The sequence below is a fragment of the Haliaeetus albicilla genome, chromosome 10 (assembly GCF_947461875.1).
Source record: "Haliaeetus albicilla chromosome 10, bHalAlb1.1, whole genome shotgun sequence".
Taxonomy (NCBI): Eukaryota; Metazoa; Chordata; class Aves; order Accipitriformes; family Accipitridae; genus Haliaeetus; species Haliaeetus albicilla.
This window is the reverse complement of record NC_091492.1, coordinates 11076529-11098992: the sequence shown is the minus strand read 5'-3', so window position 1 is coordinate 11098992 and position 22464 is coordinate 11076529. Positions and strand designations below refer to the sequence as shown.

The following is a 22464-nucleotide window of genomic DNA, read 5'->3' as shown; positions in this document are numbered from 1 at the left end:
TAACACCTAAAAGCAAACTCTGGCAGTTTTTTGCTTGAATTGTCTCCTGAAGTGCTCATCTACTTTGTCCCAAGCTCAAAAAAATGTCCACTTCTATTTCACATTCCACCACACAACCTTGAAACCCTAATTCTATAAATGGGAGTCTTCAACTACAATTCTGAGAGAGGCAGATGAGGGAAAACTTAGAAGTTGGCCAAAAGCAAAACCACATGGGTCTTCTGGGCAAGTGGTTGTACTTCAAGGTATTCCTCTTCCCCTTCTCTGTCCTCTTATGTCAGTATCCCAGGCCTCCCCTTTCCTCCTTCCCCTCATGGTGTCCTTTCTCTTCATCAGCCAGGTTCCTGATCTTCCCTGCAGCCTCCTCCAAAGCTTTTTAACCAAATGCTGATTTTTAACAGTGGTCTCCCAAGGACTTCATATGGTCACGTGTGTCCATTCATTAACCAAAGAACTTTGTTCCAAATCTTTCAGGTAGTCCAGGACCTGCACATCGCAGTAAAACTCCCTGGGCACTGAAGTCCTCCATGACTTTACAGTCAGTTGAACTTGGGCATAAAGTTTCCAGAAGTCTAGTATGGCTCCCATTTAGAAACATGCAGGCCCTTGCAGAAAAATCTGGCTTGCTATTGTGTTTCAAAGCCCTATTCTGAACAAAATACTTGCTGAATCTTTGCAACATAGTAGTGTCCAGTTGCAGCAACAAAAGCTATTAAGTACCCTTTCCAGAAGTTAGTTTTTGTTGCATGTAATTTTCTAGGCTGCAAATAGAAAAAGAGGGGCCCGAGGCAGGATCATGTTTTAACAGGGAAAGCCTCCAACAGGAAGCCTCATTTATGATTTTTACATAAGGTGTGCAAGTTAGGTGCAATCTCAAAATCACGATTTTTGTTTTGTCCTTACTTGTACTAAAAGGGTATTTTTTCAGCATTAATTCCACACTTTAGTCAGTATTTCATCAACAGTTGTGTTGCTTAGTGTTGCTTGGCAAGATCCGGCTACCTCAGCGCTCTGCCAACTGAGTAAAACGGAATCCCCCTTGAAATATGAGCTAGTTAGTTATCATCTAGACTTTTGCAGCTCTCCGCGTGACCGGATCACAAGAATTTAGCATTCAGTGATAGGCAGCTTGGACCTCTCTCAAAAAAACCCAAAAACCCCACATCACCAAACCTACTTTCACATCCCCCGGTGTTCACAGGCTACGGCAGGGGTGGGGTTTCCAAGCTGCGAGCTCAAACTCCCGGCGCGCTGGGCGGGAGCCCGGGGAGGGGGAGCCGCAGGCCCCGGGGAGCCCCGATCCAGCCCCGCACAGCACCCTTAGGCCAGGCAGGGAAAGCGCGACGAGGCACAGCCGAGCCCAACCCGCCGTGCGAGCCGCACCACCGCCGGGGAAGCCGCGCTCCACACGCCAGGCGGGAACGCGCTAGAGCGCGAAGTTAATTAATTTCCCGGGCGGCCCAAATGGCCGCCCCCTCCCGTCAGCGGCCCCCGGCCCGCCCCCGGCCGCCCGTTCTCGCGAGATCACTCCCACTCCCGGCATCCATTTCGCGGCTGGAGCGAAGGGGGGCGGCTCTGAGGGAAGATGAAGGCAGCGGCCATGTTGGGAGCTTCAGGGTGCTTTTGGTGCGGGGTGTGCTGAGGGAGTCTGCGCAGGGAAAGCCGTCGCTGGGGGATCGGCGCAAGGTCGGGCTCGAAGCGGGAGGAGTAGAGCGCCTACTACGACTGTGAGCCGGGCTCGCTTAGTTGCTCGTGCCCGGCTTCAGGAGCGCTCGGCAGGGGAGGAGGGGGGGGTGTCCCTGACCGAGGAGCCAGCACCATGAGCGGGGGGACGCCCTACATCGGGAGCAAGATCAGCCTTATCTCCAAGGCCGAGATCCGCTATGAAGGGATCCTGTACACCATCGACACCGAAAACTCCACTGTGGCGCTGGCCAAGGGTAAGGACCTGGCGGAGCAGAGGGCTGGGCCCTGGCGACCCAGCAACGCCTCGGGGAGGGAGCGGGAGGGGAGCGGGACCGCGGTGCGTGCGGCGGCCTGGGGACCGTCGGGGATCGAGCAAGAACCTGAAACCGCGGCAGAGTCGTCCCTGGCGTTGTGACGAAGAGGAGGCCCGGGGTGCGAGGGGGAGGCCTACAGCCTGCGAGGGCCCAGCAGCAGCTGCGAGGGGGCTCGGCGGAGCTTTGGGAAGAGCCCGCGCAGTTTCGGCCGGAGGCGCGTCCTCCCGCCATCCTCCCCGGCGGGAGCGTCTGCGGCGGGGCTGTGGCGAGCCGCGACGCTTCACGGCAGAGGTGGAAGTGAGGAAGGGGTTGGGAGAGCGACGGCGCTGCGGAGGCCCCTGCTCCCGCCGCGCGGGCTGCTCGCCCGGCTCCGGGCGGGGGTATGGAAAGCTCGGAGCGGCGGCGGAGGGGCCGTCGCCAAAAGGAGCTAGGAGCGTTAGTTACCTAGCCAGGGGCTGCTCAGAGGGGTCCTGAATAGAGTAAAAGTACGAAGCCCTTAGCGGTGGAAGCGGTCCGGAGTTAGTGCGTGAAAGGGAGTTGGAGGGGGAGGCTGGAAGGAGGATTTCTTTGCATCGTAAGAATTCCAGACCTACAGGGTACAGGGCCGCAGACGACTGAACTCTTCTGCATCCTGGGGTAGGAGACAGCTCGGGTCTAAAGGGGGTTCTGTGAGTGCTGTGTTATCAGAGAGGCAGCTGATCGTGAGCTCTTCAGTTCGGAGGTGGCTGTATGGCACTGTGTAAATCAAAATTGGGTACAGGCACTGGAGTGAGAATGTATTGAGCAGAGGAAAATGTGTGGTGTGTATGTATAAGAAAGTTAGGAAGGTGTGTTACTGAGAAGAGAAACTGGCGAGTAAAAAAGAGGGTCTTTGAAACTGGGCATCCGAAGGTCTTTGCTGTTTCTTGCGCATGATAATGTACTCTCAACACAAGTGTATTAGCCATGGCAGTGAATGTATAATATTCAGGTAAAAAGTTAAGTCAGAATTTTTAATAACTTCTTTATAATAGGTTCTGCAAAACTCAGTGGTATTTTACTTTACACTTCTTGCCTCTGTGAAGTCTTGCTAAATAATCTAAATGCATATGTAAAAGGAGAGAATTTATCCCACCATTAGGTAAAGGGAAAAATTGCCCCTTGTGTAAATTAAGTATTTGGGACTGAGAGTATTCCGAACCTCAGTTCCTGTTTGATACGATAGGTATAGCATTCTAGTATAATGACAGTCTGTTTGCCCTTGTGTAAATTAAGTATTTGGGACTGAGAGTATTCCGAACCTCAGTTCCTGTTTGATACGATAGGTATAGCATTCTAGTATAATGACAGTCTGTTTGCCCCTTGTGTAAATTAAGTATTTGGGACTGAGAGTATTCCGAACTTCAGTTCCTGTTTGATACGATAGGTATAGCATTCTAGTATAATGACAGTCTGTTACATTTTACAGAGTTGATGTGTATAATAGTCGGTCTGTGGAGTTGATACCGTGCAGCAGTTTGTTTGCTTTCATCTTGCATTGGCCTTTGTGGTAATTCTTGTTTGTGTGTCTTGTCACTTTAAGGTCCTCATCTTCTCCCCTTCCCCGCCCCCGACAATTACTATTTAAGAAATAGATCACTTTGTTTTGTAAATTCTTGTATATATGCTTTGAAACACCTTACAGTAGGTTTGGTCCCAGGCTTGCATAGTTCATTTATGGGGCTTTTAGCTTTCATGATGTGATTTTTTTTTTTTTTTTTTTTTTTACTTGTTTCTAAAGTTGCCTTTAGGTTAAACTACCTTGCTGGAATTGCATTATCTCTTTAAAAGGGACAGCTAGTATTTGTTTATATGAGAAAAAGATGAGCACAGTGATTAAAAATACATGTTGAGAAATTCCAGTTGCATGCTGTGATTGTTAAGGTTTGTACAAAAGCACTTACAAGAATCCCATCCTTGAGGAGCTTGTGATAGTCTTGCCCTAAATTAGACAGATTTAGTGCTGACCAAGCCAATTTTGCATGACTTCTCAAGAGTGGTTAAGTCATGGTATGGGATATCTGCCAAAGTGTATATATTTAAGATAGATCAAACTACAGTTCCAAATCTAATCTACTCTCTTCTCATAGCTCTCATCAGAAATGTAAATCTAAACCATTAAATTTGCTTTAATAAAACTTGGCTGAGTTAGCTGAAGAGTGTGTGTTTTGTAATATAGTGTCATGATTCAGAAGAGAATAAACCAGTATTTCTAGGCCACCTGCAACCAAAAATCTTGAGATTAATCTGGAAGTTGATAACAACTGTATTAGACTGTAAAACAGTTCACTGTGCTTATGAACAAAATGCTCAACTCTGGAGTATTCAAGTTTCTGAATAAATGATGGCTTAGGTCATGTGAATGTGGTATGATAGCATATATGTAAGGTGACACGTGTGGTTAATTATGGCCAGGTCTGTATGTGAAAGAAGCAGATCTTCCTTCTGAACTCTCTATAGCTGTAAATATGTTGATCAGCCAGTAGTTAGCTCTTCTTCCTGTGGTGAGTCCAGACTTCAAACCAGAACTGTTTACTGTGGATCTCTACCACAAATGTCATGTTCTCTGTCAGAAAGAGACAAAAGAAGCCCCAAAAGATGACTGGATGCCTTCAGTTGCTCTGCTATGTAGCTGGTTTCATGTCACTGTTACCTGGGTTGAGTGCAGGGTGGCTTATCGTTATTCACTTCCCAACTGAAATCACTGAAATTGTTTGTGACATAAAGTGCAGAAGTAGAGGTGGAATCTGTTCTTGAATAACTACAGATTTGCCGAGCAGTGGGACTTCTGTGGGCTAAACCGAAGTCTGAGATTAATCTCATTAAGTTGTACATGTGGAATGCCTTCATTTATCTTAAATCTTCTGGGGTTTTAGACAGAAATAAGATTTTTGGATTGCTAACTTGGAATGTCCTTCTTGTTCATACTTCTATTTCATACTTAATTTTTTAAACATCATTAAGTCCAACCAATTTAAGAATAGAGTGTTTGCAAGCCACAATTAGGAGTAAAATATTCTTGCTGTAAAGTGCTTGCTGCCCTACCTGGAGCAGTTACAGAATAATCACGATGGATTGTGCTTAATCTTACATGTTGTGGCATTAAAAACTAGATGTGGTCTTTCATGCTAGTAATACATAATGTCTTTCTATTTCAAGGCACCGATTTAGAGAGATAGATTTTTAATGTAGGTAAGCTGTGTAAGAACAACCATGTTGGGTCAGAAAAGGCTTTGTTCCCTGCCAATAGTAGGGAATCCTTAGGCATGCAAGTATAAGAAACAGAAAATTGTATACTGTCTCTCTGGTATAATGCACCAGTTCTCACTTAACAGCTGCACCATTGAGAGTTGCATTTGGAATCATTATAATTAATAGATATTAATGAAATAACTTTCAGTAATTTAAGAAGTAGTTAAACGTCCAGCATTTCTGGCATTTTCAACTATCTGTGATAGTGTTTGCCATAGTCTAATGACTATGAAGGGAAATGACATGAAAGAAAACTTCCCTTTCTTTTAGACTTTTAAACAGTATTAATTGGGGAAAGACTCAAACGTAGACAGAAGAAAGTTAAATTCTTGTAAAAACTTGAGCATTTCTTACAGTTCAGGGGTGGGAGCAGGAAAGGGAAGGGTTAAATTTTTATCAAGTTTTTGTGATGTTATTTTTTAGTCGGTTAAGTGACATGCTCCCTTTGTGTCTTGAGGTTTAGGGCATGTGTGCCAAACCAACCCTGTACATAGCATGTCGCAGCAGAAAAATTCTTGTCAAAGCCCACTCCTAGCTACTTTCCTCATATCTATCTCCCTGTGAACTCGCCATCCCTATGAGTAAGGGAATGCAGACTGAATTAATTGTTCTGAAGATAAGAGCCTGCCACAAGCTGGCTCCTTGACATTAATACTTTTCCTGTAATGTGGTGTGCAGGTATCTTAAGCATGTTTAGAGAGAAAGGGTTGTGATGTTTTGCAGAGAGATGGCAATTGAAATGACTTGTTCTTGTAGCGGTGGTCTCATTTTTTAGTCGTCATGCTTCTCATGGGTGCCTTAAGAGTGGGGAAAGACTGGTTATGTGTATGTATGTTACATATGAAGTAAGGCTGATAAGATTGTATCAGTACTGTGTACAATGACTGAACTACCTATTTGCAATAACTCGCATTATATGGGAACAGAGTCCTCTTTTGCTAGTAGAAGATACAGCTTGGGTTCTGATTAACACAGTATTTTTCTGTGTTAATCAACAGGTAATCATTTCTGTTAATTGTTAGGGAAAGTTGCAATTTTTTCCTTGGATGCTATAGTAGCATAATATAGTAATATGCATTAAAATATAATGTAGTAGTAACATTGAAGTAGTCAAAATCTGTACACAGATGCAGGACAATATATGAAATTGGTGAAGCTACTTGGGCATAAAGTCACATACATGAATCCTGTTAGGCTCAACAGTGTTAGTTTCTTTCTACTTAATTGTGTGTATTGACACTGACAAAAAATAAGTTTGTTTTTGACATGTGATGGTTGCCTTTTTGTTTGCAAGTCCCTAGGCCAGTTTAACTTATTAAAGAAAAAAAAAAATGAAACAAAACAAAAAAACACACTTAAATTGACAAGGTAAGATAAAATGGATTTACTGTAGTCCTGGTTTAGTGTTATAAGATTACATTCTGTAGTCCTGGTAAGATTACGTTCTCTTTCACATGCTTATTTTCATTTGCTCTCACTCTTCAGTATTTTGCTATCTATGAACCACTGCACCCTGTTCTGGAGGAAGGCTGTATAGTCTGAGGAAATACCATGAGAGACAGCTGGATAGAGCTGTAAGACTGCTGCTGCTCCAATACCTTGTGGTTTTGATACTCTGGCAACTTAGTATTTGTGATTACGCAACACTATGGTAACAGCTATTTCTTTCTAAAATCCTATTGTACTGGCCACCTTTAATACTAGACTTTTTCCTTTAATGAGCTCAGATTATTTTAAATCCTAATCCAAGCTAGGAAAGAAGAAACTGTAAAGATAGCTATCCCTTTGCAAAATACTGAAAGTAACATTAAACTCTTTATGTTATACCACTGTCTGAAGGACGTAGTTGGGATAGACACTGCAAAAACATTAAGCAGCCCTTACCCTAAACTGCTTTCTTAGATCACCGCACATGCAGTTCTGGTTCCTTGCTTTAGAAGGAAATTAGACTTGGGGATGGTTTTTCGTGTTGCTTTGGGGTTAGAGGGGAAGGTTGAACCCCAAATCAGAGGAGTTTGCTTACTCCTCTCCAGCAGAGCTGTCTTCATTGGATGGAATTGTCTTTGTATTTTGCAGAAAGTTGTACTAAAACCAGTTTGCTTTGGAGCAGCCTAGAGGTAGAGAAAAAACCCAAACTCTTAGTAGCAACTCTTGATGTGTTTTATTGCAAAACCATTGACAACCTTATCAGTGTCTTGATGTGTTGCATAGACAGCTGAATCTCTTAAAGATGAATTCTAATTTTTGGTATTGAAAATACTTCTTTTTGATGTTTTTGGAATTTTGTGATAGAAAGACAAATTCTTCTTGATGTACAGTAAAATCCTTTTACCTCTTTTGAGGTGTCATTAGGTGGAAGTTAGGTGGTTCACTTTTTTGTTGTTTGTTTGGTTTAGGATGGAGAAAGGTAATTGTCAAGTGTTAAAGCTGTTCCTATATGTGCCATGTGATGTTGGTGTTAATAGTAAAATACTTATCCACGCAGCATAGCTCTTACTTTAGTACTTTCAAAGCAGATTTCTTCCGTAGTTCATCAGATTTTTATTTCTATGTAAAGGTGAGATGTGATCCTCAGTTTACTACCCTTTTTTATGGTGTTGCTACTGCTTAGTTCCTTCACTTTAGCTAGAAAGTAAAATACTTCAGTAACTTGTCACACTGGCCATTTTTGTGCACCTTTGTAGACAAAGCAGCTACTAGAGCAACTATTTCAGTGTGGGATAGAGAGAACCAATACAAAATCAACGTTGGTTTTACTTACCAAGACAGCAGGTCAAATGATGGAATGAAGGGCCAAGTTAATTTATTAGTTATGTAATAAATAGAATGTAAGATGGCCAGAAAGTGAAGGTGGATCCTCAGTCAAGACAGGGAAGTAGAAAAACCTGATGAATAAAAAGCAACAGAGTGAGCTACAGTAATGCACATGATCAGTTGATAACATTGTTAAGCTATTGCATATTACTGTAATTTCTGCAAATTCTTCAGCTTCAGATAGTAGTGGAAGAAGAAAAGACAGATTTATCTTATAACAAAGATACTTAACAGTACGTGCCTTTTTACAACGCTTACATTTTATAGTACCATTCAGAGCAGACTTTCAGATGCACAGAAATAGAAAAGTTGATTAAATTCAGTTCAGTAGATGATATAAGAATGAAGAAAATAATTGTAGCTACTTAATGTTATTTTTCATTGTAGTGTGGAGTTGATCTCTTTACTCCCGAGTTACGCTTCTCAAAAAGATTTGTAATACTTGACTCTTAAGCTCTGTTTATGCGATACTAGGAGAAGCAACAGTGATGGAAGATGGTTGGTGCAGCATGAGAAATGACTCAATATCACCTTATACAGCTCTACAGGAAAGTGATTTTCTTGACTAATGGTTTTATGGGTACAAATAAGTGCCTAATGATGTCTCCAAATTGTTGATGCATCTAAAAATGGAGAGAAAACTAATTCTGGTAAATTAAAGCAAAATATGGATGTTTTCTCAGCATAACCTGTAGTACCTTACAAAGCAAACAAAAACCTCTTAAAAGGCTAGAGCAGAGACAGTCGTGGCGGATTGTTAAAGCTGCTGCAAGTTGATGTTCAGTAGAATGTGATTGTCATGGGTTTTGGGTTTGTTTTTTTTTCTTCTCTGGTTTCAATTTGTTGTTTAGTTTTTGCTTACAAAACTCTAGCTTGTGGAGACCTCTCTTCAGGTTTTGTTTGTTTGTTTCACTTTATATTCATATAGGGTTGGCAGTCTTTAAGGTGAGGAAAAGTCTTTGAGAGGCTAGTGAAAGTAAAGTGATGCTGTCCAGTGGTACTGATACGTAGTGCAAAGGGAAAAGCATGATGAGCTTCATCACTATGCAATCTGAAAACTGTTGGAATTCAGCTAAGTACATACAAATAAATTTAATGTCTTGGTATGCTGCACACTATGCAGGCCTACTTAGGAAGATAGTTATGCCCCAGTGAGTTTACTTAATTTGACAGAGATCATATGAACCTTACGCCAGCAAGAAGAATGCATTTTGCTTAGTGAAAATTGTATATACATACCACGGAATTCCTAATTTTTATTTAAATCTTGACTCAGACCTTGAATCTATTGAGAAATACTTTGTTTTCGGTAATTTTTAATATTCTAGTTTCTAGTAGTGTTAGCTTTTTCTTTTGCCTGATTTGCATGTGCGGAATATGAAGTATGTAAACTCATGTAGTCCTTGATTCACAGGACTGACTGACCAGCTTTTGTTGGTGTTCCTCTTGCTATAATGTCCTAAAAGTGTTAACTCAGCAAAAAACTGCTTTGCTGCTTCCTCTTATCCTCACAAAACAGTCAAAATATTCAACATGTGAGTGATGGCGTAAGTGATGTCTCAGTAAGGAACAGAAGAGGTGTCTTTCTACTTGATTTTTTTAACGGAAATTTGTAAGATCAAATTACTTGTTTATGTCTGAGTAGTTGATAATGGCAAAGAATATGCTGCCTATCTAATAAGTTTTTTTGCTCAACAAAATTTTATTCTTTTTATTTAAAGCTGCTGGTCTCTGCAGTATATTTGAAACCTTTTTGTTGAATGTGGGATGTGTTTATTTTTTCTCTTCCTTCCCAATTTTGCAGTTCGCTCCTTCGGTACAGAAGATAGACCAACTGATAGACCTATACCACCTCGTGATGAAGTCTTTGAGTATATTATATTCCGTGGCAGTGACATTAAAGACCTAACTGTCTGTGAGCCACCAAAGCCTCAGTGTTCTTTGCCACAGGATCCTGCTATTGTTCAGGTAAGTCAAAACATATTTTTAGATGTTTGTTGCTGAAGAGATAACCTGGTAGCTTTAAGTGCTCTCTAGCTGAGTGTTTAAAAACTAAAATGTTTGTTGCTGTAAAGTTCACAACCCAATGTAAAGAACTCTGGAAAGATTTTCCTCTTTGAATTGTGTCTTTAACTGTGAAAATCAAGACTGAAATCTGACTCTAACACAATACACTGAATGCCAAAGCTGCCAGTTTTTCAAAAACAACTAATGACTTTTGGTAGACCTTGCTGCCTTGTTTGAAAGGTATTTGGCTTAGGAGGACATGTATGGAAGACTACGTGGAGAGAGCAGACTTGCTATAAGTCAAATAGAGTAGATGCTGAAACCTCTCCAAATAATTAATGATTTTTTTTCATTTGTTTGTTTTTGTTTTCTTTTGGATTTTAATGTTCAACTTTTTTTTGGCTGACTATGACTTTAAAAGTGTTTCATCTAGCTATGTGTTTTTAAAAAGGCTTCATACTAAAGGGCAGTTATTTGAAATGGGAATACTTGGTTGCTGAAGGGAAAGCAAATTACAGCTTGAAGCCTTCAGGGTTAATTAACCTGTTATTTTGTAGTAAATGGGCTGACAGTGCTAGTTATTTTTGGTCTCTGAAATTTGTTGGCTTGTTGATTTGTGCTTGTGGGGTGTCTTAAAATCATCCCTGAGAGCAAGATGGAAGTTCTAGATTCAAATGGAATTTGATAATTCCATGGAAGTGTTTAAGTTTCTGATGTTTAAGTATTCCGTAAGATAAAATTCTTGATACTTCCTTATAAAGTACCCTGGCAATCTTCTAGGGTCTTTTGCTAAATTTGGTGCAACTCCTTCAGTCAGTGGTAGTTGAGAGCTGTGAAATTGCATTATTGCTAACCCCAATAACAGTAATAACCCCGCTCTCCTCTGTTATGTTTGGGTCTTTCATTGTTCATGCGTTTTTTGAATTTTCAAGGAAAAAGATAAATTTTCCAAGTTTGCTAACAAAAGCTTATACATGTGTTTGACAAAAGAATCTGGTATGTGAGGTTTAGGGAAAAGATTGTAAAATTTTATGGTACTGTTGTCACAAGTTTGTGATATCGGAAGGGTAAAAGTGCTTTCTAAACTGTACACGTACCTGTAAAAATATTTTCTGCTAACTGATTTGAGTTTTCATGCAGAGTCGTGTGTAATTCATTGGTTTTGTGCTGTCTTTGCTTCTGTGTTAAAGCTGCTAAATTCTTGATACTGAAAGAAGCAACTTTCTGAATGTTAAGGTCTTGCATACATATTAGCCACGGTGGTGGTGTTAGGGTAAATTTAACAAATAGTTTTAGAATTTCTGCATTTCTTGCCTTGCAGAACTATTTCCTACTTTTTGTGTAAACATTAATTTCTGCAAGTGTGTTTTGTCTTTAGTCTTCACTAGGATCTTCGACTACATCTTCATTCCAATCTGTGGGGTCCTATGGTCCTTTTGGCAGAATGCCTGCATACAGTCAGTTTAGTCCAAGCCCGCTGGTGGGGCAGCAGTTCGGCGCTGTTGGAGTTGGTATGTTCATTTTTATTATTTGCTGTTTTCCCATAAGTGACGTTGCATGTGTGTGCATAGGCAGTAATCGATGCTTATATTCCATCAACATCTTATCCTAAGGGCAGATCTAGAGTATTCAGTCTGTATCAGTTCCACAGTTTAGCTTGAAAGTAGAGTTTTCCATAGTCTTTGCAGCTCAAATCAAAGCAATTGTGATTGAGAACTAAACACCCTCGGAGGGACAAGGGGGGGAAGGTTCCTGTATTCGTTAATTCATTCTATTTCGTATATAATCATTATATTCATCATATATTCATTATATTTCACAAGTGGTAGAGGCAGCTCCTCCACAAAAGCCCCATAGCTGTGCTGTCGACATCTGGTATCCCAGGTTGACCAAGTGGTGTGTGCCTTAACCCAAGGGTTTGGATCATTCAGCAATCTGTGTGCCAGCGCAGTCCTCTAGCTATTCATGAGGTGTTAGCATGGCACAAAGTACATGCTTTAAGTATTTGTGAGCTGCATGGGTTAGTTGCTCCTTTATACTGCAGGTGCTCTCTGAGACTCACCAACCAACTTTCATTTCTCCTTTAAAGTTTTTTATTTCGCCTTTTGGTTTTTCACATAGGAGCTTACATTCTTGTAACTGTTATGGCAACTGGTACTAAAAATTTTAGCCATGTGAAAGGAGGGCTGTAGAATTGACCATAACTTGATATCAGTTAATAAGATGTGACAGTCATATTTTTGTTTAAAAGGTGTTAAGTGGAAGTACATACCAATAACATTTGTTTATTACTCGGTGAGATGCTGTCATGACTATGTTATGTTAATACTTGTGATGCTAAAGTTAGCAGTGCTCTTTTTTTTCTTTTTTTTTTTTTTGATAAAAAGCATCAAGATATTACTGTCTTACAAACTGACTACAAATACATACGTTACATTAAACTTGAAGTGCATGGGAAGGTCAAACTCATGTGTATCGTAGAATAACTGGTTAATATGGCTTCACTAATCATTTAGTGCTATTTAAAAAAAAAAATACAGAAAAAAGTCTAAACCAGGTTTTACAACTATATTATTTCTTTCAAAGCAGGAGGTTCTTTAACATCTTTTGGAACAGACTCTTCAGCCAGTACTAGCATGTCCCAAAGCACTGCAGTTGGTTCTGCATTTACAACAGATGCAAGATCACTAAAACCACAGATGTCTCAAGGTAAATCTTCTTTGATCTTTTTTGACCAATCGTGCCTGTGTGACTTAGATGGTTGCCAGAAATGCTAACCGAACAGCTAAATTCTGTCATGAAAACACTTGGTATTAAAACCAGAAAGCACTGAGAGTCTTTGTACTTGCTCTTTAAATGTGTTTTCTTACATCTTGGCATGCTGCATAGGTAACTGTTAGCAACACATTTGCTGTTACCCTTAAAGCATCTATATTGAGGAGTAGGACTTATTTCAGTTTAATAAAGTTAGCAAATAGATGTATATGGAAATTCACTATCTAGTTTTATTGATAGCATGACAAAACTCAAGATACTTCATGCTGATTTGAATTGTGAAGTCCTTCAGCCTACAATTTTAAATCTTTATTCCTAATGGTATTTTTTTGTTTATGCATATTTACACAAAAAAATACTAACAGCAGACCTGATTGCCTGTAGAGATAGTGACAGGACAGTTAAGTCAGCTTAATAGTAATAGAAACTGTATGGGTAGTTTGTATAATATTGGAAAAAGAAAGTAGAAGCAAAAAGGAAATTCTTGATGCTTTTTCAGTGGCAAAGAAAAAAGAAACTAAATGTTGAGCACCTTCACCCTCACTTTTCATGCAAATGTGTTAAGATTGCTCTTAAAAATCCAAAAGAAGTTATCTCCTGCTCTTCCACTCTTCGCTGCTGCAAGTAAAAGTGTGTGCTAGGATATATTCCTAATGCTATTTTTAAGGTTATGCAGTTGTGTTAAAAGGCAAAACAATTACAGCAAACAGGGTTTTTTTCTAAAATCTAGTTGAGATTTGTATACCAGTTAGGACTTCTGTCTAGGTTTAGTTGAGTGGATTACCAAATATAGCTTCTACTTTGTTGCATTAATTGAAGGGGAAAAAGTATTCTGAGCATTTACTGTTTCTCTGTTGAAAGAGTAGCTTGGTTTTCTGTAGGTGAAATTAAAACCTGTATGATTCTTGGGTTAATTTATGACATACTATCTAGATGAACATATATTCTGCCACAAAATTTCCTGTGGGGCACCAACAAGCTTTTGCTGTGTGTGTGTTTGCTTTTAAAAATATTTGTCATCTTTGTAGTTTTTAAGTGTGGTATGGTTGGGTTTGGGGTTTTTTTTGTGGTGTTTGTTTGTTTTCTTTCTTTTTTTTCCTTTCTTTTTTCTTTTTTTTTTTTTTTTCCTTTTGGTTAGCTTTTTTTATGGAATACGACATTATTCTTTTATTTTACTTACTGGGACTTGAGTCTTACTCTAATTTCTTAGTAGATTTACCTATATGGTGTCATAAACTTGTCTGGCCAGATCAAATGTCTCTGTTCTAAACACGCGTCTGGCTCCAGTCACTCATGCTGCAAATTGAAATGTATGAACAGCACTTTGTGGGGAAGCTTTCATTGCTCCATCTGCATTATGCCTGGCACTAGCCATCACTGTTCATTTATTTTGTGGTGATCATACAACAGAGTGCACTAGATGAAATGAAATTTCAGTACCGTAACTGTATCTCTGCCTTTGGGAGCAGTCACTTTCCACTTGGCTTTCCAGGGAGGCAGAAAGAGTATTTCCACCTCCAGTCAATCAAAAAATTTCATTCCACAGCTAAATGCACATCACAGATGTGTTGGTAGGGATTAATTGTCCTACCCATTTTTTTCTTTTAGACTAGGGGAAGGGGAATTGCTAAATATCCTTCATTCTGGATTAGTGGATCTGAGGGTGCAGAAATATTTATTTCCTCTTTGGACACAGCTGTCTTGACTGGTAAGGCAGATAAACCTGTCAGTCTAGATTGGTTCAGACGAGTAACTCAAAGTTGTAGGTGAGAAATAACTCTTTGGCTTTCGGTTTTGTTTTGTCTTTTTCCCAGGTCGTTCAAGCCCTCAGATAGATCATTTGAGAAGGAGCCCCACCATGGAACAAGCAGTACAAACAGCTTCAGCCCACTTGGCTACTCCAGCACCAGTTGGGAGGAGGAGTCCTGTACCAGCCAGACCTTTGGTGTCTGCTAGCCAAAAATCGTTAGAGAATCAAGAGCACAGACGAGGTAGCTTTGGATAATTGTCATACAGCTTATTTTCTTCCATACACATATGAAATGCTCTTTTTAAGGGTAATGTGTAGGAATTTTCCTGCTGTCCACTACTGATAGACTGGCCAGCAGAGACCTGGAATACATATACTTCTTTTTAAACTCAAGCATATATTCTGAATTTTTATTTTGAGTTAAACTTGTGGTTTACTTTTATAGGTTTGGATTTTTTTGAAATTGGAACTATATAACTATATACAAAAGTATGATCAAAAATACCTAATTGGATAAACAAATAATTTTTTTATTTCCAACTTTAGCTGAAGCACACAAGGTTTCAAGATCAGAAAATGAACTCAGAAATGAAAACAAACGACAAATTGGTAAATCTTGTTTTGAGAAATAGTTATCATTGTTTTCAGACTTCATTAAGTTTTTTAAAAGTCTGCTAAAATACAGCATTGTGTATAGTTTGCAAAGTGCTAGGACTTTGTTTGGAACATCCAGAAATCTTGCAGTTCAGATTACAGTAATAAAGACTTTATGTGTTTAGAATGCTTTCACATAATTGTTTCTAGTGGGTAACAGTAACTTTGTATTGGGCCAGAATAATACAAGGACAGAAAGTCAACATTAAAGAGAAAAGTCTTTTCTGGTTGCTCTATTTTAAGCAATTTGAATAAAAATGCAAAACCAGGCAGTACTCATAGATTTATAAACACAATAGCATGAAATAAAACCTGTTACCTTTCTATGAAAATACTTCACTGAAAAACTACTAACATTATAACTCTTCTTCCAAAAACTTTTAATGACTTCTAGAAAATCTTTTAGTACACAAGTTTAGTGCTATTATGCTTTCTGTGTCACTGTTGTAATTATTGTAAGTGAATTTACAAATTACAAGCTGCCCTAATAGGACTTTTAACAACAGAAATGCAGGAAGAGGATGCATGAAATCCCAAACTGTTATCCCAGGAACTAAAAAACAAAACAAAGCAAAAAAAATCACCCAAAAAACCAACAACCACCACCCTCAAAGAAAAACCAATCCACAAAACAAAATGGAACAGAATTTCCCTCTTTTCAGTTCCAGGTGGACCGTCAGCACGGAGAGGCCGTGGAGGTCACAGAGGGGGCCGAGGAAGATTTGGTATTAGGAGGGATGGTCCAATGAAGTTTGAGAAGGACTTTGACTTTGAAAGTGCAAATGCACAATTCAACAAGGAGGAAATTGATAGAGAATTTCATAATAAACTTAAACTAAAAGGTAAACCATTTTTGCTCTAGATTTGAGCATGGAAAAAATGTGTCTTGCTGTTTTAGTTTTACCTTGGAGAACAACTTTTAAAAAGTGTATCCTACTAAGTCTTGTTTGCAGTCATTTAAAAGGAAAAACTAAAAAAATCAATGAAGTAGTAAACTGGGATCATCTATTTAGTTAAATATCTGGGTCAATATTTGAGTTTTGAAGGAATTTTAACTAGCAAATATAGTATGTCATGTTCTAACAAGTCTGTTGGTTTAAAAATGCAGATTACTTGAGTGGAGGTCCCAGTAGTATGAGTTTACTTTTAAAAGATGCAATAAAAGAAAACCCTTATTTTATGTTTTCAATTATTAATAGACCAAAAGCAATCACAAAAACATGAGTTTGGGATCAGAACTTTGCTGGAGGATGCACAAGAGTTTCAATTTAGGAAAGTTTCTAGCATTTCTTTGCTTTTGCCCTTTTCCAAAGGAACACAGGAGTAGTTCAAATCCATACTGCCAGCACTTCACTTTTGTTTTCTAGCAGGCTTCTGTTTTAATTACCTCATTCTCTTGTGACCAGCCACCTGTTCGTTACACTGCTGCTACTGTTTTTGGACAAAATTGTTACAGGTTAAAATAGGGAGTTCCCTGTTTCAGTAAATGATTGGCTAAAAGCTGGGAAACAAAAGGTAGGAATAAATGGTCAGATTTCAGTGTAGAGAAAAACCACCAGTCGAGTCCCATAGATTTGTTCTTTGGTGCTTGCCTCTTTTTCTGTATCATTTTGAAATGAGTTGACAGTTTGCTGTTGATACTGATTTTTTTCAGAATAGTAAAGAGGAAAGGGAAAGCTAACCATAAGGAGCTATAGAAATATTTTATGAGACAGTGGTAATTTTTGTGTGTGTGTGTGTATGTTGTGGAAAGGTTGAGCTGGTTACCTGAAGTTTATGCACAGCATCATGAGATTTAAGCTGTAAGCATTTAGGAATGAGACTTTAAGACTGTAATAGCTAGTTCTGTTGAACCATCAGCTGCTTTTTCAGTAGCAGTCAAAACAGTAATTTCAACTTCAGGCATTATTAGGAAAGAGGTATATCATAAAGTCAGTTCATGGCATAATATCTTGAATGCTGGCCTTCTGTCTCAAAGGAGATAACAGCAAAGCCAAAAGACAAAGGAGAAGGGCAACAGGGATGAGCAAAAACATGGAATGGCTTTTATGAGGAATGACTGAAGTTTTTAAGTCTGGAAAAGAGGTAGGTAGGAGGTTAGAAAATAGATGGCTATCAAATTCGTTCTACCACAGGGTTTTTTTCTTAATTAAACCCACAGGGAATATAGAGGATATCAAACCTCCAGACAGCACCAGCAAAACATCCTAATTTATGTGTCAAATTATTTGACTTCCACGCTAAATTTTGGAGCAGTTTTTGTATTTTTTGAGCATTCAGTGTAGTTTGCGTCTGTATGTCTGGGAATAAGTTAACAGTGATGGTTTTGTTTAGTATGATGGTCTGAAAGGCTTCTGTTTACTTTTATTTTCCAGAAGATAAACTTGAGAAACCAGAGAAGCCTGTAAATGGAGAAGACAAAGGTGACTCAGGTGTTGATACCCAAAATAGCGAAGGGAATGCAGATGAGGAAGATCCACTTGGCCCCAACTGCTACTATGACAAAACCAAATCCTTCTTTGATAACATCTCCTGCGATGACAATCGGTATGGCCTGCAAGGGGAAGCTTGTTAGCCTACTTAATGCATGTTTATGTCATAAAGTAGTGTCAGCATTACTCATTACAGTCAACTCTGAATCAAAAGTGAGTAAAGCTTACTTCCACATGCAGTGGGCAAAAATAAAACAGGAATGTGAAGCACAAAATTTCTTTGTGGGCAAGGGCAGTACATTAATAGGAAGACATTTTAAAATGTTGTTTTAGAGCCATGCTTCTAGAACTTCGTGTACGTACTCTAGAACCCCCTTTCCAGATTTACTGAAGTGGGGTTTTTTTGTTTTGTTTTGCTACTTAATTACCACTTTAGTTAAATCAATTATGACTGTGCTTTGGTAATGGTTTCTAAGCAGATTATGTAACAGTAGTGTTGTTTGAATGGGAAGATAGCATGTCAGGAAAATTAAAGCTTATCTTTTGCTGTTGCCTTTTTATAAGACGAGATGGTGTGGATTGCTGACCTATTTTGAATTACAGTGGGGGGATTGTTTTGTTGTACCGACAGCTAGATAAAATAACATCTGTAACTGCAAACTCTTACTTTCTGTTTCTTGTTTTAAGTTGCAGGCAGTGTTTATTTATTTTATTATATGATGGTGCGCAGAGGATACAGACTGTGTACTTCTTTCTGCATGGGAAAGTTACGGCATTGTTAATATATAATTAATGATACTGTAACACATCCCTTTTTGTTGAGTTAAATGAATTGTGGCAGACACCTAGATTCTTGCAGAAAAGGATAATGTGGAGATTTACAATGTGATTAATGTATCATTTTTCATTTCATGGGCTTTCTTGCTATTCTAAGCCAGGCAGTCTTCCTTCTGAGGTGTGTTTTAAAACAAGTCTTGTTCCTTTTGTGTGGCAGAGAACGGCGACCCACTTGGGCTGAGGAAAGAAGATTAAATGCAGAGACCTTTGGAATACCACTGCGTCCCAATCGTGGCCGTGGAGGGTACAGAGGCAGAGGGGGGATTGGCTTCCGAGGTGGAAGAGGAAGAGGAGGTGGAAGAGGTGGCTTCACTGCCCCCCGAGGATTTCGTGGTGGATTCAGAGGAGGTCGTGGAGGCAGGGAGTTTGCTGACTTTGAATATAGGGTAAAATACATTTAATGTTACTATGACCTGATCCACTGTTCTTGGAAACTAGTGGTAAAAAACTCCCAGCTTTTAGATTTGATGTTGAACTAGAATTTCTTGAATAGTATTTTGCAGGTACTCTGAGCTACTTAATTGAAAGTCCATTAATGCTGAAATTTTAGCTATAGCATCATTTGACTATTGACAGCAACCAAAACTAAAAGCTATCTTTCTTCACATGCCCTAAATATTTGTTCTGTAGCTGGAATGGCGGGGGGGGGGGGGGGGGGGGAGAAGTAAAAGCATTTTTCTAAGCAATATTTTAAAATTTAAAGATTGAGAGCGAGTAATTTAACTTCCTTCTACTGTGCAACAAACTTTTTTGAATTCTTTGTGAATGAGTTGGCACAAAGCCTATAGACTTCTAAGATCCTATATAACCCCTAAAATAAAGTAATTGAAGTTACTGAAGCATAGTGATGACCCTTTGCAAAAAGAAAGATTTAAAAATATTTGAGTTTTGTAAGGTCCTGTTACAAACCTTTTTTTTTTTTTTCTTTTTTTCTCTCTTTTTAGTTATAACTTGACATAATTATATCCAATAGCTGTTGGGAAAGCTAAGGCAGGATTGGCTTTTTTCAGCAAGTCATTCAGTAAAAAGGAACTGTGGGAGATAGGGCATGAAAATGTCAAAAGAAAACACCCTTGTCCTTCCCATAGAGGAAGTGTTTTTAAAAGATTAAAATAAGTACTGCTACTTTAGTTAAATGTGAATGAAGTTTAAAGTTCCTTTAAGCATTATGCACAAGCCACCATGTAAGTCTGCTAACTGAAGTAACCTGATGTACAGTCATGCTTTCATAATCACGCAAGCATAGAAATAGTAATGTGTCCCGCAAGACCTATGATGGCTAAAAAGCAGAATCTTCCTTTATGGTATAGTTACGCAATTTGTTGCTTTTGCAACACTATGAAGACATCCATTTCTCTGTTTCCTGTTGAAGATCTTAACCCTTCTTCCTACCAGCCATTCAGAGGAAGGACAAAGTTGTCAGCCCCAGCTGTTAAAGTGATGTATTCTGTGCTAGTGGTATCTTAGGTGCAGAGCTCAGAGCTCAGTTGCTTGCAAACCAAAATCTTTTAATAATTTCAGTGCAAGCCATTTTTCTTGGCATTAAGTATATTCAACACGAACGTTAGCTTGTTAAGGAGCAGGAATAATACTGGCGTACTGTTTAGAATCAGTAACAAATATAATTAACCAGATTGGGGCAAGTAAATACAGGCTTTTACAATTCTGACTGGGACAGAAGAACTTTTTTTGGTAGTTTACTGCATGAGCAGTTAGAGTTTTTCAACACAAAATCTTCATTATCTGTTTGAAGATTTAAATATTTTTAAATTAAAAAACAGGAGGGGGGTACCCTTTTCTCATCACAGAAGACTTCTGACTGTCCCTCAGTTATTCCTTCATTAGTTTGCAAGACTTAGTCCTGTGATTTAAAGACATTTTTGGTAGCTGAGCATGAATTGAAATGAGGGATTGAAGGTCAAAGATGTGAATTTCTGAATGAAAGAATTTCACAGTCTTCTAGATAAGTAGGAGGTGGTGTAAAGACGGAAGATTTGTGCCACGCATCTAGTCAAAATGACGAGCTGCCTCAGCTTGTGCCAGACCGAGGGTGTTTTGACCAGATGCTGTAACCTGATGACACAGGGAGGTCTCATTTCTGATTGCAGAAGATGGGAAGTAGCTATCACAGCGCATCTTCTCCCAGTGCTGTTGCCCAGATTAATTTGTGATTTCTGTTTTGCAAAATCAATTTTAACGTTCTACTGTTGTTCCCTCTAGAAAGACAACAAAGTTGCTGCATAGTCTACAAGAAAGCTGAAACCGGGTGAACGTCTAGATCTTCTTGATCCAGAGAATTAGTTTCAATCTCTGCAAAGAATGAAGTTAATTTGCTGTATACTTGTCACCAGCACTGGGATTTAACTATTTAATTTCAAAGGGGTGTAATGCAGTTACTTTTGAAAAATGGCCATCTTTGAAAACAGTGAGCATTAAATATATTTGAGACAGAAGGATAAGTAATTTCTTATGTATAGTTAATTATAAAGCAGTACTTCGATGGAGTTTAAGTATTTTTTCATCACTGAAAGGATTTTTCTTATTACTAGACTGTATTTGATAATTGCTTCAAGTTGTAAGGACAATTGTATGCAGAAGGCCGTCGATACTGTGAGTGTTTTGATCCACTGAAGGTTGTTTTTTGGAAATCCTGTAATATCCCTTTTGAGATAGTTGTACTTTTATCAACTAGGGTGCTGGACAGTAGGAAACTTGCTTTGTCAGTCAAATATGTACACACAGTAAATACTGTTTCTTAGGCAAAGGAAACTTTTTATATAGTTGTAAAATTCCATTATATCCCATTGCCAAAGAAACATTACAAACTTTGTATAGCTGTATAAAAAGCAACTAATTTTTTAAAGAATAAACATTTTTAAGTCGGCAAACATACTGTGTTATTGCAAAAGTTGATATGCTGAAGAACACTGAATTAGTTGGGTTTTTTTTCTTTAGCAGCTTTTCAGGCTTACACGTTTGATTTTTATATTTGGACTATAATGAAGATTTGAAAACATTCTTCCATTACATGGAACTGGATACACTCTTCACTTCTCCTGCAGGAATTTGATTTTGTAGTTTCTGGCATATCACAGGATTTGACCAAATTAAGGAGGTATTTTCAAATAAGGAGAAAAGAAATTTTCATATGTCAAAATTTGCAATTAATTTTACTTAGTGATAAATATTAACTTTTTTTAATAATGGACCAGGCACATGAGTTTTGTGATTCTCCTGGAATGCCTGGGACAAAATTACGTCTCCATTTGTCAATTCTTGAAATGTTAACTTTGTTGTAATACCTGTAGACATAAGCAATTTAAAGAATTCTTAGTGTTTGAAGTTGTTTGCATTTTGATAGACCATAGCTTGGAGACATTAAGGCTCTGGTTCTAAGACCGCGAAGTCACAAATGACATAGTATGGACTTTTTTTGCCAATTCTGAATGACTAGTTACAACTTTTTGATATGCTGAAATAGGAACCTGGTCATTTGTGTCTGGATATGTATATGAAGGCCACAGGAAAAAAGGGATCCAAAGATTAAAACATGTTGATCTAATTTGCTGATTTTTTTTTTACTTTATCTTCAAAATGTTCAGTGGTGATAAAGATGTGGAAAACTGCACTGTTGGAAAATTGGAATATTTAAAAGTGGTTGATAGAATCTTAATTTTATAACTTTTGTATAGCACTACAAGGAAGTATTTTGTAATTGGTTTCCTTATTAAGGTCAAGTATTTGGCAACCGTAGAAGTTAGATAATATTGTTTAGTAATGTTTTTTGCATGTTAACAACAATGCCTTTCGGGATCCACAAATCATGGTTCTGAACGCCCACCCGCTGCGGTTTTTGGCCACAGAGGCAAGTGCTGTCCTGTTGCAATAACGACGTATGCTCCACGAGGTGTCCCAGGCTTATTTA

At 38.7% G+C, this 22464-nt stretch overlaps 1 protein-coding gene across 3 annotated transcripts; it reads left to right on the top strand.

Annotated features, from left to right (window-relative positions):
- Positions 1–1546: 1546 nt before the first annotated feature.
- LSM14A (LSM14A mRNA processing body assembly factor) lies at positions 1547–22440 on the top strand. Of its 3 annotated transcripts, none has more exons than XM_069793463.1 (10): positions 1548–1940; positions 9889–10052; positions 11470–11602; positions 12681–12800; positions 14681–14857; positions 15163–15225; positions 15933–16112; positions 17646–17817; positions 18697–18925; positions 20760–22440. In XM_069793463.1, the coding sequence occupies exons 1-10, from the start codon at positions 1820–1822 to the stop codon at positions 20781–20783; spliced, it is 1383 nt and encodes a 460-aa protein (XP_069649564.1). In that variant the 5' UTR covers positions 1548–1819; the 3' UTR covers positions 20784–22440. The 3 variants fall into 3 exon arrangements, with proteins under 3 accessions (XP_069649565.1, XP_069649564.1, XP_069649563.1); XM_069793462.1 differs by having other exon boundaries at positions 12678–12800; XM_069793464.1 differs by lacking the exon at positions 15163–15225 and having other exon boundaries at positions 1547–1940; positions 12678–12800.
- Positions 22441–22464: the final 24 nt, after the last annotated feature.

What these genes read in the sequence shown, in the direction of transcription:
- LSM14A (XM_069793462.1), top strand. Translation starts at nt 1,820, where the DNA reads ATGAGCGGGGGGACGCCCTACATCGGGAGCAAGATCAGCCTTATCTCC. An exon ending in AAAACCACAGATGTCTCAAG is followed by an intron (nt 12,801 to 14,680) that starts GTAAATCTTCTT and finishes TCTTTTTCCCAG; the next exon opens with GTCGTTCAAGCCCTCAGATA. An exon ending in TAATAAACTTAAACTAAAAG is followed by an intron (nt 16,113 to 17,645) that starts GTAAACCATTTT and finishes TTTATTTTCCAG; the next exon opens with AAGATAAACTTGAGAAACCA.